The sequence below is a fragment of the Mastomys coucha genome, unplaced genomic scaffold, assembly GCF_008632895.1.
Source record: "Mastomys coucha isolate ucsf_1 unplaced genomic scaffold, UCSF_Mcou_1 pScaffold21, whole genome shotgun sequence".
NCBI classification, from domain to species: domain Eukaryota; kingdom Metazoa; phylum Chordata; class Mammalia; order Rodentia; family Muridae; genus Mastomys; species Mastomys coucha.
This window is the reverse complement of record NW_022196904.1, coordinates 101,702,396-101,718,439: the sequence shown is the minus strand read 5'-3', so window position 1 is coordinate 101,718,439 and position 16,044 is coordinate 101,702,396. Positions and strand designations below refer to the sequence as shown.

Genomic DNA, 16,044 nt, shown 5'->3' with positions numbered 1-16,044 from the left:
GGGGGTGCAGAAGAAAAGATAGCAACAACTAAGGGGGTATATGCTCAAAGGGACTATAAAATAATGATGTGACTTACTATTCTAAATTGAACAACCTAGTACGTTTGTGTTATTCTGAAAGACACAGTGACAGAAACGAGCAGGTGTTTTGGAATAAAGAGTGGAGGAAACTCGGGAGATGAAGACTGGCCGGGAGGATGGAAGGTTGATGGGACAGTAACTACTTAAAATACCTATGATAACTTGTCAGTGTACATCACATTCTGAAAATATCAGCAGTAATGGTTTGACACCAGCAAATTGATGACAGTGTTCAGTGTTCACACTTCCATCCCTGTGAGCTGAAGGGAAAGTTGCTGCCCCCGGTGGCCGCATATCTAGATCCCATAACAAGAGTGAGTTGGGTGTTCTATTTCTTTACTCCCAGTGTTAACTGGTACTCTATTTCAGTCAAACTCTAAAGAGAGAGCCAGAGGACAGAAGTGGCTGAGCCTGCCCCTTCATCCTCACTATCACTAAACAGCTGCCATTCATTTACAGGTCTGTAGAAGGAGACCAATGGATGAGGGAAAGAACCTGCAATGCATTTGTGCGTTTTGCTATAAGCTAATATTATGCATGGTAATTTAAAGCATGTAAGTGCTGTGTATATAAAATAAGCCTCCAATTTATCATTTCCTTTACTAGGAATTAGGCAAACAATCTGGAGGGATTGTAGGATTTCTTAGAACGGTGTGCATATGAAAATAAAGACTCCTTTTTTAAAACAAACAAACAAACAGACAAATGTTTTCTGCCATTGTCAATTCCCCACAGACAAACAACCCTCTTAGCTTAAGCCTGCACCAGATCATGCTCATTTGTACATTGCCCTGCATCACACTGTACAGGACTATGCAGATAATGCTGATGAGCTTTTATCTACCATATACTGATCCTCAAAAATGAAGTTATTGGTCAGGTGTGGTGGCACAGCCATGCAATCCCAGCATCACAGAGGAAGACTGAAGCAAGTCTGAGACCAGCTTGGTCTACAGTCAATTCAAGGCCAGCCAGAGATTCATAATGAGATCTAGTCCCCACCCCCCACATGGGAAAGAAGTTACTAAAGGTCTGGAGGAGGGTGGTGGTAGTATACTCCTTTAATCCCAGCACTCTGGGAGGCAGAGGCAGGTGGATCTCTGGGTATTTGAGGCCAATGTGGTCTATAGAAAGAATTCCAGGACAGCTAGGGCTACACAGAGGAACCCTGTCTGGAAAAACCAAAAAGAGTCTGGAGAGATGGCTCAGCAGTTAAAGGCTAAAAGCACCACAGCTGTGTTTCCAGAAGTCCTGGGCTTGCTTCTCAGCACTCACATGGTGGCTTACAACTGAACTGTGTGCAGTTCCAGTTCCAAAGGATCTGATGCCCTATTCTTGTCTCCCTGAGTACCAGGTACTCATGTGATATATAGATAAATTCCACAAAGAGTGGAAACAGAGAAAACCACCAGATACAATCAACCAACCAACCAATCAACCAAATTTGAAAAAGAAGGAAAGAAAACCTGAAGGTGTTGGGACTTAAGGTCAGTTGGTAGAGCGCTCACCTAACATGCACAGGACAGGATGCTAGTTCAATCCCCAGCACTTCAGAAACTGAACACTCATGAGGTGGAGACAGAAGAATCAAAGTTCAAGGTTATTCTCTGTTACATGGTGCGTTTGAGGCCAGTCTGAAATGTATGTGATGCCGTCTCAAACAAAACCAAACTTCAAGAAGTGGCTCACACAATTTTCACCCTGGTGCTCTGTTCTGGCGTTTCATTTGTGACGTTCAGCCATGGGATTCTGCATGGTTCATTCACCCATTACTTCAGCAACATACCGAGAGAACCTCAAATTGGATTTGTAATTTCAGAGTTTAGATCTTAAAAGGTTTGTCCAGTAAGTGACAAATCAGCTATTTGCAGGCAACATCAGAATTGTTTTACAAAACTATCTTTGCACGTGAAAAGTAATTCTGCAATCACCAACTATACACAGATGCTCTTTAGAATGTTCTAGGAGGTTCTGATAGCATTAGAACCATTCTAGAAAGAAACATAAGTCAGCTAACTCTCTACGGAGCAAGGCAACATAAGAAAGAACGGAAGCAACAAGAGAGACAGCTGCAATGAGTCTGAGGCTCACAGAAACTACTTACCCCAAGAAGTTCAAGGATGACCTTGAACTTCTGACTCTTGGTTGACTTCCTCACAACCAAAGACTAAAAACACCCAACTCATGGAATTCTAAAGGCAAGAAAATAAGGGAGAAAAAGTATGCTGCCAGTTTTTTACCTAATCACAGAGTATTTTCTAAAAGCAGATAAACACAAAAACACAAGAAACAGCAAAGGAAAATCCACTCTTCTTGCTGCATACCAGACTTAAAATGCATCCCATTCCCTAGTTTGCTGAACAGGTTTACTGTGGAGTAGGCTCTGAAAGGGGAGGGGTAAGCAGCCCAAGGAGAAAGCCCTTCTGAGAGACCCTCTCAGTTGCCCTAAGGATGTATGGATTTCACAGTTCAACTCTTTCTTCTCCATGAAGATATTCCTTTCCCAGACCCCTGGCCCAAGATACATAATGTTTAAGTGTTTATACACATTTCTTCAGTGCCACGGCTGGATGCAGTCAATGGTCTCATTAGCTCCTTTTCTGCCCAATGCCCTTCTTCCTGATGCTGCAACAAACTGTTGCTGTAGTTAGGGTTTCTATTGCTGCAACAAAACACCATGACCAACAAGCAAGTTGGGGAGAAAAGGGTTTATTCATCTTGTACTTTGACATTGCTGTTCATCACCAAAGGAAGCCAAGACAGGAACTTAATGGCAGGAACCTAGAGTCAGGAGCTCATACAGATGCTACGGACTGCTGCTGCTTACTGGCTTCCCTGGCTTGTTCAGGCTGTTTTCTTCTAGAACCCAGGACCACTAGTCCAGGAATATCACCATCCACAATGGGCCCTTTCCCATTGATCACTAATTGAGAAAATGCCTTGCAGCGAGATCTCATGGAAGCTTTTCTTCAACTGAGGCTCCTTCATCTCTGATGACTCTATCTTGTGTCAAGTTGACACAAAACCAGCCAGTACAAACTGCCACAGATTTAGGGGCTTAAAACAACACTGATTGATCTTGCACTCCAGGCAGTCAGAAATCCTACTGGGTCTCACCAGGCAAAAACCAAGGTATGGATTAGCCAGGCTGTCTCTTGATGGAGACTTTGAGGGAAATCTGATTCTTAGTCTCTTCTAGTGTCCAGGGTCACTCAAATCCCTCCTCTGTAGCTCTTGGTTCCAGTCCTTCTGTTCCTTCTACATCACTCTTCCCCCAGGATTATACTGGACTCAGGTGGAAAATATAAGCTATCCTCCCATCTGAACCTTAGCCCCTTCCTATGCCTTGTGGGTAGTGTGACATAGTCACAGACCCCTTAGATACAGGCATGGAACTCCCTGGGACATCACGACTCTGCCTAGCACAGTTGCTGACAAAGCAGACATAAAGGTTTGTTAAGAACAAGGCATCTCTTTCAGATGGAATGTCTGGCCTGGCTGGTGATCTAGCTAACACTCTTGCTGGGTGGGGCCAAGGAACTCACTAAGGAGCTGTTCTTCAGGAAGATGGTACCACTCCTACAAAAGACTTCACCTAAAGCCATGCTAAAGAGAAAGGAGTAGCCAGACAGTGGCACACTGTGGCACACGCCTTTAATCCCAGCACTTGGGAGGCAGAGGCAGGTGGATTTCTGAGTTCAAGGCCAGCCTGGTCTACAGAGTGAGTTCCAGGACATCCAGGGCTACACAGAGAAACCCTGTCTCAAAAAACCGAAAAGAGAGAGAGAGAGGAGAGAGGAGAGAGAGAGAGAGAGAGAGAGGAATAATAATTAGTGCTTTAATAAGACACTATACTTTTCTCCCAGAATTCCTGCCCGTAAGGCAGCCGTGGACTGGCACCACAACTATAGGGCTCCAGGACCCAGCCCACTTTCCTGAATTACTAGAAAAGCCTATTCTTTCCTTCCCTTCTTCCATTCGAAGCATGCTTCCTAGTGTACCTTGGGCTTCCATATGCTTCTTTGGAAGCCCCTCTGGCTGACTTTCATAGCAGTTTAAAGTGGCATGGTCCTATCCCCTTCTGCAAGCAGTGCTGGCATTTGCAGTCTGTCTGCCCAGTGGACTTCTTTTTAAACTCTAAAGCAACTGTCTTCTCACTCCCTTTTGGGTCCGTCCTTAAATTCTTTTATTAACAAGATTAAGACCTCCAAGAGGGGACCTCTGTTTCCCTGTATCACTGCTTCCGGTAGCTTCTATCAGATCTCCAGACGCTGGAAGACAATTCTGACACTCTCTTCAGTTTTGCTGAGCTCTCCTATTCTCTCCCAGTCTCTCCAGCTGGCTCTATCCTAGGCTCCAATTACAAATCTATTTTCATTAAGCCTCTCTCCATGTTAGATTCTCTTCTATTTAGTCCAGATATTCTGGGTGCCACTTCACCTGTCACTGCCTTGTCTCCATCATCGGGACAACAGCATGGGCAGCGGGTCCTTGAGTTCCTCATCTGGACCAGAGAAGATGACATGAGCAGCTGTCCAGTGGGAGCACAGCAGTGGGAGCACAGCAGTGGGAGCACAGCAGTGCACCTGCAAGCTGCTAGCTGCAGTACTGATAACGGTAAGAAGTGCCACCTACTACTTCTTCTAACTCCACAACTAAAACACTGACCAGGACAGAACCTCATGTCCTATCTATAGACCCCTTCCCAAGAACAATCAATAAACATAATGATAGCCACCAAGACAACAAGCTTAGCTTCAGTCCACATGGGTGCAGATAGCAGGCTGGATTTTCCCCAGATAAACAACGCAGGATACTTCCCTGACTTGTGAGTTTCATGACATTGGTGTAACTACTCAGACTGGTACAAACTCACTACTCTCCACAAAGGCACGTATAGAGGCACATTATGGAATTTTCACTAGAAACCAAGGCTCCAAGATCTATTTGTTAGGCAAGTTATGGAAAGCAGTGTGGGGGCAGAGGCAGGTGTCAAAGGTGGTCAAACAAACAAAAAATACACCAACAAAAAGTAGCCCTGGGGCTGGAGATGCAACCCAGTTGGGAGAGCACTTGACTACTATGCATGAGGATTTGGGTTTAAGTCTTCAGTTTTCATAAACCAGGAATGCTGGCACATGCCTGTAATCTACACATGGGATGTAGAAGCAGAAGGATCAGGAGTTCAAGGCCAGCCTTTGCTACATGCGACTCTTTAAGGCATGGCTTCTCCTCATTGTTCTCTTATTCAATAGACCTATTTATTCAAAGCTGTGGTTCACTGTTCAATTTCAAGGCTTGGGCGGGGGCAGGAGGGTACGTGACTTGGGGGGAAGCATTAAAAATGCAATTATCAGTCCAGCATGGTAGTCCACACCTTTAATCCCAGCACTTGGGAGGCAGAGGCAAGTGGATCTCTGTGAGTTCAAGGCCAGCCTGGTTTACAAAGAGAGTTCCAGAACAGTCAGGCTGTTACACAGAGAAACCCTGTCTAGGGTAGGGGGAAAATTTTTTTTAAAAATGAAGCCTGGTCTAGGTGTTTGGGATCCAGACCCTGAATTGGGGACAGGGCCAAGAGCTAGGCCAAGAACAGAGAAACTGTCCCTGCAAAAACCTGTGGCCTCTGGAGAGCCAGACAGCTACAGGGGAGCTGACAGCCAGCTACAGGGGAGCTGACAGCCCACATAGAAAGGACACTTGGTGTCACAAGTTGACAAGGCAAAGCTTGCTGGACCATGAGTAAGAAGAGAACCCCTAAGGTAAAGACATAAATGGGCAGGGCGGACTGTGGACATTTCCTTCAGACATATCTCCCTTCATTCTAGAGTGTGCAGAGGGCTGGGCAGGAGTTATGAGGTTACAGAAATGAAAACCATCCAGGAATGTCCTTGACAAGAGCCAGTGTAATAGGAACTGATAGATGGGCCGTTTTCAAACCACTGCTTTGAATCTCTCCATTGCATCCTCTCTGAGCCATGATCAAAGGACCAAGATTTCAAATTGTGAAGCAATTTTTTCCCAATGGCAGCATCTGGCTGCTTGGCAGGCGGAGCTGGGCCCTGCTGTGGGCGGCTGTCCAGGCCTGCCACATGGTGAGGCTGGGCCAGGCAGGGCACGCCTTGCGGGCTTTGCAGCTGCTCCCACAGGCGCCAAAGGACAATTGCTCTGCACAGGGCAAAGGGGCCCTGAGAGACTGGGCCTATCTGGGGAGTGAAGGGGTAGGTCTGGAGAAAGCTGGCAGCTCCAGAGCCCTCCCAGACTGCTTCATTTGCATGCATCTGTATCTTGGTCCAGACCCTCCGGGCCCCACAGGCTTCAGGGGTCTGGACAGGGAAGGCCTGCGTTGTGCTGGACATCTCTCCAGTTAGACAGCCTGCCTATGGGGACAGGGAAGGAAGGAGCTGCCTGCAGGGAAGTGGGCCCCTGAGTGCAGCCATTCACTAGAGCCTTTGTGCCCTGACACAACATCGCTGAAGCAGAGGCAGCTCTATGGCCACAGCTGTTTTAAATAAGAATAACAGGAATAAACTCAGCCAGCCCAGCTCTTCAACTTACTTCCCACTAATTATGGCATATATTTACATCCACAAAATAGACGATTTTTAAAAACACCACCGGGATCCTTTATTGTGCAGACTGCACACCCCCATTTGAATTTCATAAACATTTAGTACTTCAAAGAATCTTAAAAGCTTGCTCTAATTACAATAAGCCTCATCTGAAAAGGCTGTCTGTTTGCATTGCAAATTTCCCACCAATACCAGCATTCATTTACAAAAATGCAATTAATATTACCCACACAACTCCAGGTAAGGACCACTGTAGACTAAGACGATAGCTGTAACAGACTCAAAGTCTTAGCCCTACCAACAAAGTCTCTGCACAGGCGAATAATGCTTTCCAACTGAGTCAGGTAATGAGTCCTGGGCACCCAGCGGAGGTGGCCTGACCTTACCTAGTTCAACGGTATACAAAGAATGCTGCCGCTTTCCCAGGAAAGGGAACTGTTTTCTGGACTGGAGTTTTCATCCATGAAATGTCCCTCTTAAATAAACAACAACCAGGCAACCAATCACACACAGTGACTGGCCACCCAGTGAAATCCGAATGGCAGATTTACATCACCAGTACTTTGGTACACAAATGCTCCAATGCTCTCATAGACCCTTTGCACTAGGAAGCCTTCAGTGGTAGTTATTACTCCAATAATTCTACTAATGCTAATGAAATTAAAACATATCTTTAAATACTGACTGCTGTAAGAAAATGTTACAATTGTAGACAAACACTGTATCCATCTGTGTACAATCCTCAGACTTGGTTGACAAGTAACTAGGCCAAGAAGAGTCTGTCTCACATCTTAAACTGTATTCTTGTATCTGCTCGAACTACTTGTAACTAACTTGTATTACTTTCAAAAGATTCTAATTGTTATTATTTCCTTGACTATGTGCATGTGTGTCTATGTACATGAGTGCAGGTGTGCAGGGAAGCCAGGGGTACCTGACACACAGGAGCTGGAGCTACTGACTGGGGGCTGGAATCTGAACTCTAGTCCTCTGTAAAAACAGTATATGCTTTCAGCTGCTAACCTCCAAGCTGCCTTCTCTCTAGCCCCCCCTACTTTTAAATGTGAGACAGAGTGTTGACAATGGATCTCTACTCAACATCTAACAGATTGGAGAGTTCCTTTGTGATTAAGGGTGTAAACTTCTGTTTTAATGGAACTACAAACAACAAAAACCAAAACAAGTGAGGGAAGGACACTGCCACTCTGTCTGTCCCTCTGTTCACTGGCAGCTTTCCTAAGACATCGATAATGTTTAAATACACACAGGAATGGCTACACCCTGTCCTCAGTTTTGCTGGCAAACACTAATCCCAATAACCTAGGAGAGAAGCAGTTGAGGACTACCCAGCTAGCTGGCAGAGGGATTCTCACAATGTGGTCAAGGTAACTCCCAAAGGAAGAGATTCTGTGTGGCTTCTATAGGCTGCCCCCATGGCAGGTAACTGGTTTGCCTCTTCTCAGGTTCATAAAATTTGCTTCTATCTGTATAGTTACTAAATTAACCTTACTTTTTAAATTCCTTTAAAAAGTGGTTATGCAGGCAAGGTGTTCTATAGCTTTAATCCCAGCACTTGGGAGGCAGAAGGCGGCAGATCTTCATGAGTTCAAGGTCAGCCTGATCTACACAGTGAGTTCTAGGACAGTCAAGATTACACAGTAGTTAATAACGCAAAATTAAGTGAGCATGAACATACTGTTATATATAGTAAAAAAAGCATTATTTAAAATATAGCAATGGTGAGTTCCAGGACAGCCAGGGGTACACAGAGAAACCCTGTCTCAAAAAAAACAAAAAACAAAAAAAAATAAAATATAGCAAAGGGGCCAGGTAGTGGTGGCGCATGGCTTTAATCTCAGCACTTGGAAGGCAGAGGCAGGTGGATTTCTGAGTTCTAGTCCAGCCTGGTCTACAGAGTGAGTTCCAGGACAGCCAGGGTTATACAGAAAAACTCTGTCTCGAACACCTCCCCCCCGAAAAAAAAAATTAGTGAAGGGGCTGGAGAGTAGAGGATCTTGTTTTAATTTCCAGCACCCACTATCTATAACTCCAGTTTCAGGGATCTGGCACCCCCACACAGACATACCTGCAGGCAAAACACCAATGCACATAAAATAAAAATAAATGAGTCATTAAAAAAAATACAGTGTAATATATATCTTAGTTCCTAAGATATAACTACTTACAATGATTTGGAACGAAAACAAATTATTAAATGGACACTGAAATTTTTATGCCTGGCAAGAAGATACATAGTTCTACATCTACAAGTTTTACAAAGATTTATTGTATTTTGTACAGGGCATGGTGGCTCATGCCTTTAACCCCAAGGCTTTAAGAGGCAGACTCAGGGGGCTTTCTGTGAGTTCATGGGCAACCTGGTCTACATAGTAAGTTCCAGGCCAGCTAGCCAGGTGACACCTACCTCTCAAAAAGAAAATGGTTTTACTTTTTTGTATATTTATGCACATGCATGCAGATTTCTTTTAGTATGTGTGTGTGTGTGTATGCCCATGTACAGTCATATGCCAGAATGGGGTGTCAGATCCTCTAGAGCTGGAGTAACAGAAGGTTGTGAGCCACTTGATTTGGGTGCAGAAATATGAACCCTAGTCCTCTGTAAGAGCAGCAGACTCTCTTAGCAGCTGAGCCATCTCTCCAGCCGCCAGCTCATTACTTCAATTACATTTAAGAATAAGATTTCATCACATTGAACCATATTATGAATAGTTTGCGCTGTAAGGTGAAAACATACAGCTTTCTTTACACAGGTATTTCCAACCTTGATACTCTTGAGTTTTATTGGGACTAAAAGTAGAAATATGAGATGCTCTCAGAGACACTGGCTTCATCTGCATTCTTTACTGAGTTAAATGCTTAAATTCACTTCCTCTATAAATGTCATTTGGTATAATTCTGCACAGCCCAGCCCAGCATAAAGCTTCCACTGCCTGAGGTGTCCACACTGGTGTTCTGTGTTCTGCCATTTGCTTTGTTTGTGAGTCAATGAAATCACAGCACAGATTTTTTTTCCATAGGAAACACCTAGGGTTGTCTTGCCTTACTGAATGAACCCAGGGTAGATGCTCTGAAAATGGAATTTCAACAGCAATCAAATGAGCAAATTAAGAGTCCTCCTGATTTGAGAAAGAGGCAAAAGGGAGAGCAGTTGGGCATGGGGTCTCTGTTGTAATTTACTGAATTCACACTAAGAAGAGAATCTGCTGCATGAGTTGCTAATATAAAGGCTGTTTCAAGGGGAGCATTAAACCTTCTGAAGCATCGTCCACGGCACGCACCTGCTGATACCGGAGGATGGAGATGCTAAGAGCACAACTCACCCTCACCAAGTCATTACAGAAGCCAGCGAGACTCCAAACTGCAGCCTGATTGAAGCTGCCCTCTCTCCTCTGTTCTAACAGTTCCCAGCGAATGTCCTCCCTCATAAAGGTTAAGGACTCCTAACAGTGGTGCTGAATGAGTCACGTTTTCTATCATATTCATGGAAGTGCTCAATTTTAATCCGGTAAGCCTGAATAGAACAGATAAGTGTCTGGGCTCACGGACTAACATTCAAAGTTTGCACAGCACAGACACACATCTGCAATCTAGGCCTCCTTATTAGGACACATTATCAGGCAAGTCATCCCAAGGGGCCCCTCGGGGAAAGCAGGTTATCCACTGGGGAAAGGGGGCAATTTTGGAAGCAAAGCCAAAAAATATCTGTCCAAGCATCTTCTACACCAATTCACATTCAAACAAAATGTTAATTATATGAAATCTTATCATCATTAAAACCCACTGGTGTTTAATTTAAAAGTAGTGAAAGTGGTTTCTTCGAATTATCTTATGCTTTCTTATTAACTTAGATAAACAATCCCAATTCATATCTTTAACAATGACTGTCAAACTTGATTCAAGGACCACTCAGGCTTAAAACACAGCTTTTGTTTTTCATAGTTTACATCTGTTTTCTGTACTATAGACAGTTCTTACCTTACCTTCTAGTAGCCTCAAAAACCAAATTATATGCTAATATACACTTTTTAAAATTTGAGCATGATTGCATATATAGACAGACAGACAGACAGACAGACAGACAGACAGAGATATCACTATTTTTGTTTTTCAAAACAGGTTTTTTTCCTTTTTCTGTATAACCCTGGCTGCCCTGGAACTCTTGCTGTAGATCAGGCTGATCTTGAATTCAGAGATCTGCCTGTCTCTGCCTTACCACCAGGCCCAACTAAGCATATCTATATGGGTGTGAGAGATGGCTTAGTGCTTAAGAGTACTGGCTGCTCTTCCAGAGGTCCTGAGTTCAATTCCCAGCAACCACATGGTGGCTCACAACCATCTGTATTGGGATCTGATGCCCTCTTCTGGTCTGTCTGAAGACAGCTATAGTGTATTCATAAAAGTAAAATAAATAAGTCTTTAAAAAAAGAAAAGAAAAGAAAAGAAGAGAAAAGAAGGCATGCCTATAGTAAGTAGTAAGAAGGGGGACCCAGGATGCTGGACCTTTAACCCCAGCATTTGGGGCAGAAGCTCTGCGAATTTGAGGCCAGCCTGTGTTACAAAGTGTAAACCTGCCTCCAAAAAAGAAAGAGGGTTGGGGAAAATTTTACATTTGTAATAGGTTGTTCAAATGATTACATCAACTTTTCTTCTGTGTGCACTGTGTCCAAGAGACCAATGAACAATCTCTGGTGTAGTCCCTCAAAGCCTACCTAGTTTTGTTAATTATTTTAATTACATTTTGTTCATTCATTCATTTATTTGGTGAGGACAGCACCAGGAGGTATAGACCAGAAAACAATTTTTGAAGAGTTGGTTTTCTACTTTCTACTATGTGTGTCTCAGGAATTGAATTCAGGATATCAAGCTTGGCAGTTTCTATCCAGCTGGCTTCGTCTTGTATTTAGGGGATAAGGTTTGTCACTGCTTGAGTACTCCCTAAGTACTGGCTAGCCAGCCTGCCCCAGGAATCCTTCTGTATCTGCCTCTCTGACACTGGGATTACAGATGCATGTTCCCACACATGGTTTTTTATGTGGCTCTGGGCATCATCAGACTTGGGTCCTCATGCTTGCACAACAAGGACTTCAATGAGCCATCTCTAAGGCTGGAGTTTCTCATGGCTTAGCTGTAGTGTGTGAGCAGTCTAAACTCACACGAAACCAGTAGTCTTCTCTACTACATTAAAAGCCATTAGTCTCCCCAACACAGTTCTTACTATTACTATGAATATCATCAGAAAAATTCTTAACATATTGGGTACCTGTTTTCAGACAAATTTCCCAAAATTCTAGCTTTCCTTTACAAACTTAAATTTTATCTTTTGCAATAGATAATGTGTGTGTCTTTCCATGTCATGATGAGCCAGCTCACTGTATCCATTTCCAAATGTGCTCTAGGTCCCAGGTGTGTTCAAATGCACACAGGACCTAGTGGAATGACTTGTGTTTTCCAAACGCTGGGTGCATTTTGGGAGCAGAGCCTTGGCCTTGGGTCCTACCGTACCACTCCATTCACACTGCTGCTGCTAGTCACCTGCCTGAGTATCAGCAGGATACAGATCAGGGCACACCTCAGTATTCAGTATTCAAATGAGTATATAGTTTTGATCGTATCAGTCTACTAAAGGCTACTGAGAAAGGGCTGGTGGCGGAGCTCGACTGGTAGAATGCATGCTTAGTCCAGTATACATTTAACCCTGGGTTGCATCTCCAGCTCCAAATAGGCAGGTGTGGTAGCACATACCTATAGTTCCAGCACTCAGAGGTAAAGGCAGAAGAAGAATCAAAAGTTCAGGGTCATCATTGACTAACTTCACAGGAACTTCCAGATCAGGCTGGAATAAGGGAGAATTTACTGAATGAATGCAAACAAGCAAGCAGGATTCTGAGGAACCAATCGGTGTTAATCTTATAACAAATCCCTGAACACTACTCACATCTTTACAAACAGCCATCAGCTTAGAAAAGTGGCTGGTACAACTTTCTCTGGCTGCCCTGTGTTAATGTGACTACATCCATCTAAGTTTTAATACTGACAGCACAGTCAGTGTAATCTAGTCACCATAGAAGGATGGAAAAACTGAATAAATTTAATATGCAAATTCCTCAAAGGAATTTAAAACATACATTTTTTTCCTTTAATCTACCCATTTGTTTCCATATTGGCTAAGCTTTTTTCCCTCTAGGACACATGCTTGGTGTCACAGATATGGAGAATCTTAGGGTGACAAACCCTGTGTGACCCACAGGGAGGTGTATTGAAGTTGACAGATCTGATATCAAGCGCCAGGTCCCAAGCCTCAAGCAGTTGGTCCACTGTCCTGCCCAGGTCTGCCTTTTTAGTTGGATATGAGACAAATTCCACTTACAGCATGAAATCTATGTAAAGCACTCAGTCTGCTCCTAACACACAGCAGGCATTCAATAAATGGAAAGCCACTCTGTGAATAAGGTCCCCTGGGGGCAGTCAGAGTCCAGAGGGAAGCCGAACACATGTTCCAATAATTATGACCCAGCAAGAGAACTGATTAACCACAAAATGGAACAGGGGTAAGGGGGAAAAATCAATGGCCTGCCTCAGTAAGGAGAGTGCGGAGACAGGAAGAAGCTGGCTGGGTGACAGCAGAGGAGAAGAAAATGGTATCTGGATCAGTACGAAGGTACACAGAATGGAAGTCTGAGGGCCTGCATGACCCAGGAGGAAAGCAGCTTGGAGGCTTGTCACCAGGAGCCTTGAAGGACATAAACCCTGAAGTTTCTTCTTGTAGACTGGGGATTCACCAACTCTCAATCCTAGTGGCTTGTCTCCTGTGCTCCCCATTCAGTATCCACACACACCTATGCCCGTACAGATAATGGTGCTGGCCCACACTTGGCCACTGGGAGCAAAAGGCCATAGAGCTTCTTCCAGAGGTGACAGCATATCAGCCAGCGCAGGCACTAGGGACAACTCAAGTGGCCCATGTCCTGTGCAAGCAGGAACCAATTTTCTTTCTTTCTCTTTTGGTGCATGCAGACAAGAGGACATCCGCAGATGTGGGAGCCACGCACCTTGGTTCTTTGGGAACCAAGTCTCTCACTGATATGGAGCTCACTAAGCAGGCTACTCTGGCTGGCCAGTGAAGCACAGAGACCCTCCTGTCTGTGCTTCCCAGCACTGGATGACAGGCGCATGCTCCACACCTGTCTATCTGACATGAGTGTGGGAGATCATACTCAGATCTGTGCTGCATGGCTAACACTGTACTGTGGAGCCACCTTCCCAGCCCAGGAAAGAAGCGGCTACTGGCAAAGTCATCGTGTAGTCTCTGACACTTAGAAAATCTTGAGGCACACAACTGTATCCTCCCATGACGCCAGGTCCTGTGCTCCAGTGAGAGTCACGGTCACTTGGTTTATGGAATGAAAAACAGCAGAAAGGGGGCAGACAATGACTCAAGCTTCACATTGTGACTCCAGCCACCTGTGAGCCACCACAGGAGCGAGTCCGGGACCCACCAACCCAGTCAGTGTAGAGCCACAGCTGGCTACACTGCACTTCCTCACAGGAACCAGGGAAGCATGGTCTACTCACCCAGAATTTGACGAGGAAGAAGGCGTTTTGAGGGCCCTTTCCAAACAGCTCCTTCAAGCCACCTTTCTTTTCAGGAAATTTGTCATATATCTGACGAATGTCCACGGATTCGAGCAACGGGTCACTGTAAGAATGGTTGGCATGCCCAATGTGCACGAAGAGGTGTTTGTTGTACTGCAAGAAACCATCAGAGACATTCCTATTATAAACATTCCCATAGAGTGGGGACTTGCCTATGTGAACTGGAGAATGAGTGGGAATCTTGAAATTTCAACTTCAGATACAGATGCTTATAGGGAAAAGTCACTAGAGTGTAGAGAAGAACAACTGTTGTCTAAGCATTGTCTCCAGACAATGGTAGCCTCCCAAATGCCTAAGGAGGGCCTCTCAGCGTGTCAACTACCGCACCAAGAAACAAACAATCCTACTATCCAGCTTTATCTGGCTCACTTTCTACATCTCTTTACCCACAACATAAACCATCCATGACTACAGATGATAACAGCATCACCCACAATGCACCTTTAGCCTCAGCTTTCCAAGTAAGGAGTGTAGGCACAGTAATCTGGTTGATGGCACTCATTTCTGGCAAAAATGAGAACCCAGAGACTCTGGGTTGGCAGCCATCTTAGGAGCCTATGTAAAACTTGTGTGTGATGGGCTGGTCAACTCGAACTCAGATTTACAGTGAGTGTAAAGTTGGGGCCAAAAATAAAGAATCTCCAAAGCCAAACAGGAACAGTAAAAAATAAAGCAGAGGTCAACTGGGAACAGAGAGTCATTTACTCACAAAGAACAGGCTTTCTTCCCTCCTTTGCTCTAAAACCTTATTTGTTTTGTAAAGTTTGTTTGTTGTTTGGAATGAACTGTGTTATCCCACACCTGGCTTAAGACCTTGTACAGGAACTACAAAGGCATGTATCCTGACCCTCAACAATTGTTTAGACCTCACCAGTGCCTGGACCCCACTCTCACTACACTGGAATCTCTGAGAACTGAGACCAGGCACAGGCCATTTTTAAAAGTTCCTTGATCAGGTCAATGTTTAGCTGAGTATGAAGCTCCTGTCTAGACTCTTGATATACTCTTGATACACTTCAGGCCTGCATTTCCCACCTAGTGGCATGGCCCAGGAACATCCAGGAGAGCAGGGGATCCATCCAGGAGAACTCTGGGACTCACAAGAGATATTACATCTCTAGTTCTTCACACAGCAGAGCCCCTCTCCACCCACTAAACAAGGTTTAAAGCCAATAGTTTACCAACTGTGACACTGAGTGAGACTATGACTGTAATATTCAAATTGTTGAATGCTTGGCAAATGTTCCTACATCACTGCCCACTGGTAAAGAATGCACAGTCCAGATTCAGCCATTTCAAGGACAAACCCTAGGCCCAGTGTATGTTATCTGTGGCAGTGGCCTTGCCTCCTTAGTGTCCTATGAGTGGTAGCAATGATGGAGTGACTCTCACAGAGTTGTCAGAAGGTTGAAACGACACCATAGATCCTAGAGCCAGTGAAAAGCAAGCACTCCGGGGCTGGAGAGATGGCTCAGCATTTAAGAGCACTGACTGCTCTTCCGAAGGTCCTGAGTTCAAATCCCAGCAACCACATGATGGCTCACAACCACCCATAATGAGATCTGACGCCCTCTTCTGGTGGGTCTGAAGACAGCTACAGTGTACTTATTTATAATAATAAATAAATCTTTAAAAAGAAAGGAAAGGAAAGGAAAGGAAAGGAAAGGAAAGGAAAGAAAGAAAGAAAGAAAGAAAGAAAGAAAGAAAGAAAGAAAGAAAG

General features: G+C 44.4%; 1 protein-coding gene across 14 annotated transcripts in view; it reads right to left on the bottom strand.

Moving 5' to 3' along the window:
* Tead1 (TEA domain transcription factor 1) overlaps positions 1–16,044 on the bottom strand; it is a 228,578-nt gene that overhangs the window by 16,814 nt on the left and 195,720 nt on the right. For all 14 annotated transcript variants that reach the window (XM_031387919.1, XM_031387922.1, XM_031387909.1 and 11 more), the window contains one exon: positions 14,244–14,417. In XM_031387919.1, the coding sequence (XP_031243779.1) occupies positions 14,244–14,417 (174 nt within the window). The remainder of the gene's footprint in view (positions 1–14,243; positions 14,418–16,044) is intronic.